Consider the following 6,042-nt stretch of genomic DNA (forward strand, 5'->3'; position numbering starts at 1 on the left):
TATCTGCACCAGTTAAGTTCCACTTTGAAAATGTATATACATTTTATAATCGTAATATTGCATCTGAAAACACAGATAGACAAGTGATCTCTGAACCAACAGTGCCACAGAAGGAGCTGAATGTATAAGGGAAAGGAAAACATTTGGGAAGGAGGGGGTGAAAGCGAGAAGATAACTTCACTTTTAATTCCACTCATCTTCCATATAATTTGTCAATACATTTTAACAGCTTGGCGGAAAAAAAAAAGCTACTGAGAAATCTCTTATACATACACGCCTACCTGCACAAGTGTCTCTTGTGTATCACATGAAAATCGTATCACATTCAAGGATAAAATAAGACTGAAGCAACTTTTGCTGTTCTGACAGCAAAGGGCTAATTTGAATTTAGCTACTTAAAAGCATTTTAAAACATTTTCAAAAAGCCCTTAATTTCTTTGACTACATGATTACAAATAAAAATTTTAGATATGCTTATTACAATTTTCATGTATTTCTCTGTAAATATATTTAATTACAAAATCCTTATAAAACAAATAATATCTTCTACTTTGTATTACCAAATTTCCGAGTTAGATTATCTCCCAAAGAGAGACTACAACTATTTTATCCGGGGGGGGGTGGGGGTGGGGGTGGGGCAGGGAAAGACACGGAGGTGCCATTAATCCAGAAATAGTTATTCTTGCCTGTTCATTTGTGACACCCTAACTACTTTGCACGAGAAAGTCTGAGGAATAACTACTTTAATAAAGGTCTTGAACTTGTAAAACATACAGTCCTCTTTATGCTTCACTATCCCTATGGTCTGAAATATCACACTTAAATAACTTCAGGTAAGCTGATACATTTCTAGAATTTTTATCCTTGTATCTTTCATTTAGTCTTAAAAAAAACCACATACTTGCACAGACACCATCAGAGGCAGTGCGATGCATATTTCCATCAGCTAGCTGACAAGCCCACAGCATTCTTCAAAAAAATTTTTGAAATATTTCCGTTTCTTCTTTTTTTTTTCCAAAATTTGAAAACACACAAATTGCTAAAAATAATATTCAAAAAATGTAAGTTCGAAGTGATCCGAGTTGTGAAAACAAGCTGAACTTGTTCTTTATCGAACTGTAGGAGTTGCAGATGAAAGGAGGTGCTATATAAGGAATAGCTAGACTTCAACAGAGAATGCGCTGCCAAAACATTTTGGCCTAGATTCTGACAGGCATGCACCCAAGTTGAAGGGTCATGGAAAGCAGCAGTGTAAAGAAACAATCTACAGAGACCAGAAAACATTACACTGTGGATTATGGCGGGGGGGGGGGGGGGGGGGGCGGAGAAGCTGCTTGGGGTTTTTTTCATTTGAGATCTGTGGGGAAAGACAAAATATACGGTGTTTCGGCTACATGCAAAGGGGGTAGAGATGATATACAAGCACAATTTTTAAGACAGCAACGAATTACAAGATGTGTCTTGTTCCTTTTCCTAACTTGCTGCTGCTCCTCCTCTTGCCTTCTCATTTGCTTGCATGGATTATGTTGTGAGGAAGAACAGATAAAACCATCACACACATGCTCCTGAAGAAGGCCAACTTTCAAGAAATTCATACTCTGCAATTTGATGATTAGACTCTTTACAAACATATTAAAATTTTTATGAAGAATTCTGGATCTGGCCAACACTCACACTCAGGAGTAGTACAAAGCATCATAAAAAGGAAATAAAAATCGAATTACAATGAGAGAGATTTGTGAAAGGTCCAGACTGAATTAATAGCTTCATTAATGGCAAAGAAAAATTAACAGTTTTAAATACTTACAATTCAGACAATAAGAATACTAACAAAAAGGAAGCTGAAAATTAGTTAGATTCAGTTTAACATGGAAAAGTACAGGCCATTATATTAAGGTGAGGAAGGGGAAGGCAGTCAAAGGAAGATGCTTGAAAAACAGTACTCCTGGTAAACAGAGGAGATGACTATGAAGAAAACAGATGCTCCTGTGTGTACCAAATACAGAAACATCTCATTGCAGGCTACAGAGAGGCCCTCACTGGAACGGATATATGAACTCCAACCTCCGTGTCCTGCATCCACTAACACCAGGATGAAGGTGTCTCATCAACAGACACACAAGAACAACACACACACACACACTCTCTTCAGGGACTAGTTTACAATAAGGAACAAAACCAAAGTTTGTGGTAGTTATTAAATTCAGAGCCTTCAAACCAAGATTAACTGTAAATAAGTGTTCAGTAGGACATAGCTCTACATGTGGATATTGAATGTATTTAGTAAGAATTGGAGGACCATACCTTAAACTGAATATACTGAAAGCGCCAGCTACTAACAAATCTATTCCTCCAAACCTTCAAGCAAGTCTGAGCAAGTCTGCAATTAATAAATCTGACCAGTGCAACACATCAGTATTTTTGATGCTTGGCAATAGAAGCTGCTGACATGCCATACAAAAAGAAAAAAATATCTCACATTTCCTAGATAAAATTGTTCAACTCCTTGACAAGCTTCACCTACTCTGGTCAGAAGGATGTTGAACATTCCTCTCTGCTTACCTAACGCATACCCCACGGTACCAACCTGGCTTCTTGTACTTGCAGTTCCAAAAAGGGCTGCATGCCACATTTTCAACATAAAATACCACAGACCATATAAGTTATCAGAAGTTCCTACTCTTCTTATGCCAGTGAACAAGCTCATAAAAAAATCTTTATGTAAGAGTTGCCTTTGGTGTTAACATTAGCCTGACGAGTTACAGTAAAGCAAAAAAATCACTGGTCTGATTTCAATATGGTTTTGAATGCAAAGATGTTACGCTTGGGCATATTTTATTCTAGCTATTCCTACAACATACTAGCTGCATATATGCTGCACTTCCCCTCCCCTGGTAAAAGGCTTGTAGGTGCTTACGCAATCTTACAATTCTGATATGCAGACATTAAATCATACACACCAAAATCAGCCACATAGAAGTGTAATCTCTTCAGCCCAGCACAATTTCTCTTACTGCTTCAGCACGTTTCTTAATCGATGACACATCTCAAATGTCTCAATTAAAAATTAATTTATAGGGGGACTGGGGAAAAAAAAAATAAGCCTCCTAACTACACATCAGTCCTTATGAAAACTGTGCTTCCAAGTCTCATGAGTGGAGATAATTTTATTAACGGCAGTTTTCAAATCAGTATCCTATGCTAAAGGCTTCAAACGCTTGTCCAACTGATGCACCCGGTGTAATTGCAAGTACTACTTAAAAAAAGAAAAAGAAAAAAAAAAAAGCCTGAAGTCTACTTTAGCTAGTCCTTGGCGTAATACCTCACACCGCAAGCAATAAGAACACGTTCACGCTACAGCTTTCTCCTAAGCAAACGAAGGACGCTTCATAAACTACAGCGGAGTTGGGGTTCAGGGTTCGGCGCACGAGCCTCCACTGCCCCCATCGCCCCGGCACAGCGCAGGGGGTGGGGGGGTGGGGTGGGGTGCTGCCCTCCCCTCCCCTCCCGGAGCGACCGCCCCAGCCCCGCCGCGGGATCTGTCCGGAGGCTCCCCCGGGACCAAAAACTCACCGCTGCACCGGCCGCAGCTCCCACCGCCCGGCCCCGCGGGCTTTCATTCTGCAAAACCCCGTGGCGTGGGGCGGGGGGTAGGAAGGAGCGAGAAATTTGAGGTTTTCAAACAAAACAGACGCCGGCCCCATATGCTGCCTTCCCTCCCCCTTCTCGCCCACCACTCTTTTTTTTCTTTTTTTTTTTTTTTTGGGGGGGGGGGGGTCCGGTAGCCGGCGGCAGCCCGGGCCGTGCCCACGGCTGGGCCCGAGGGCAGCTCGGCGCCGGGCCCCTCTCGGGCGGGGAAGCGGCCGGGGCGCCCCGAGGCTGCGCCCCCCGCGCCGGGCAGGGAAATGCCGGGAAAAGTTTGAGCGGGGGAACGGGTGGCGGCGGCTCTGGTCCCGCCGCCAGCACCGACGCCACCTGGGAGGCTGGCCGGGAAGGAGGAGGAGGAGGAGGAGGAGGAGGAGGAGGAGGAAGGGAAGAAGGGGAGTTTGTGAAGCGCCCAAAGCCCGCGCCCTGCCCGCCCCGCACCGGCAGCCGGCGGACACGCGCGGGTCGCCCTCCACGCCGCACCGCGCTCCACAGAGCGGCGGCGAGGGGGGCGTGAGGGGGAGAGGCAGCCCCTCTGCAGCCCCACCGCCGCTCCTCAGGGGCGGGAGCCGGGTCCCGGCGCGGTGCCGCCCGCGACCCTCTCCCTTCCCTTCCCCGGCGGGCACGCCGGGCGCGGCGCGACCCCGCCGCGCCGCCCGCCCTCACCTGGGCGCCGAGCGGCAACTCACCTGCGGAGAGCTGGGCCCGGGCCGCCCCGAGCAGGGCGGGCGAGCGGCCGGCGAGCAGGGCGAGCGCCGCTAGCAGCGGCAGCGAGGCGGCAGCGCCGGCCACCCTGCCCATGCCGACTTGCGAAGAAGTTTCCGAAAGAGGCCGGGGCTGCCCCGGTCGGCGGCGGGCGGAGCTCGCCCCGCCCGCCCCTCCCGCCCCGACGCCTCGCCGGGAGACCCCCCGCGCCGAGGGCCGCCCGCTGGCCCCCGGGGCCGCCCGCTGGGGCAGCCGTCTGCGACGAGCGCGGCGGCGGCACCGGCTCCCCTCGTACTCCGGAGTTACTTTGCTGCTGGGCGAGCGGGGAGGGAGGGAGGAGCCGAGCGCGCACGTCCAACCCCCGCTCCCCGGCGCTTGGCAGGGGGAATGTGGGACTCCGGCCGGCAGCCCGGCGCGGGCGGAGCGGCGCCCGGCAGCGCCTCCTGCTGCAGGCGCGGGGGCCAGCACCGCCTCCCCTCGGCTCGCCACGGCACGCCACGGCTTTCCCCGGCGCGGCTTGACTCTTCTCCGCTCCCTCCGGCACGGAGCGACCTCGCTCAGCGCAGCAAGGCGCGGCGCGGCTCGGCTTGGCACAGCGCGGCGCGGGAGCCGCTACCGGCGGCTCTGCGAGACAGCCGCTCGCAACACCCCGCCCCGGGGGAACCTGCCGCCTCCGGAGGAGAAGGGGGAGGCGAAGAGGGGCAAAAGGGAGAAGGCGCCGGCTGAGCCGGCAGGGTGAGGAGGTCGGGGCAGGGAGCGCGGCCGGGGCGGGAGGGGGCGGCGGGTCCCGGGCGCTGTTTGCCGGGCAGAAGTCGGGGCGCCCCGGCTGTGATCTGCTGGCTGCTCCTGCTTTTAGAAGCGCGTTCTGTAGCTTGGGCGGCGAGCGTTGCGTTATCGTCGTGGCTGCATCTTCGAGTCGGGGTTTGTGTTTTTTTCTTTGCTCCCCTCTCACTTGTCTGGCTCGTAATGCCAGAAAACTCTCATTGATCGGAATTGAAAATGTAATAAACAGTATTGCCATTAATGCTGTCATCTCCACCTGTAATAAATAACCGACCTTTCAGAGAGGTCTTGCGTGCAGCTATACGACTCCCACACCCGCGGGTTGTGAGGCGCGATCTTCTCGCCAGATCCAGACTCCGGGTATGCCATAGAATAAAGGCCTCGTTCTTTGTCTCTGAAAGCACCGCAGGTCTCTACGCTTCCGGAGCTTAGGACCCTAAAAAGCCTTCGCAATAACAGATAAAGGCACCAGTGCTGGAATTTCTGTTTAAATAAGCATGATTTCCTCCATTTTTTTTAACCTCTTTTTTTAATTAGTTTTTCTTTTTTGCGTGGCAGTTTGTAACTAGAGATGTTGTATAATGATTACAACAGAACCTGAAACCACTGGAAACTCACAGGTTTTATTGCAAACTTGACATTCAATCCGGGTTCATCAAAGGTTTGCTGAGATTCAAAATCCTTTCCAGCCAATGTCTGGCAATTGATAGGTTTGCATCTAAATCCTGCAAACCCTTATATTTTCACAGCAAAAAAAAGGTGAAACACAACAGTTTGTTACACAAACTAACATGTACTTCAAGCCCCCCTCCACCCCCCCAAAAAAACCCAACCCTACAACGCTATAAAAGCTCTACACCTGGAAACCCTTGTACTTCATTTGGTTGGAGTGGCTGAAAACCAACTTTC

The 6,042-nt window shown here is 49.8% G+C and overlaps 1 protein-coding gene across 5 annotated transcripts in view; it reads right to left on the reverse strand.

Annotated features, from left to right (window-relative positions):
* PTPRK (protein tyrosine phosphatase receptor type K) overlaps positions 1 to 4,636 on the reverse strand; it is a 440,573-nt gene extending 435,937 nt beyond the window's left edge. For all 5 annotated transcript variants that reach the window (XM_049800783.1, XM_049800782.1, XM_049800781.1 and 2 more), the window contains exon 1: positions 4,335 to 4,636. In XM_049800783.1, coding sequence (XP_049656740.1) covers positions 4,335 to 4,446 — 112 coding nt within the window. In that variant the 5' untranslated portion in view covers positions 4,447 to 4,636. The remainder of the gene's footprint in view (positions 1 to 4,334) is intronic.
* Positions 4,637 to 6,042: the final 1,406 nt, after the last annotated feature.

The sequence above is a fragment of the Accipiter gentilis genome, chromosome 5 (assembly GCF_929443795.1).
Source record: "Accipiter gentilis chromosome 5, bAccGen1.1, whole genome shotgun sequence".
Taxonomy (NCBI): domain Eukaryota; kingdom Metazoa; phylum Chordata; class Aves; order Accipitriformes; family Accipitridae; genus Astur; species Astur gentilis.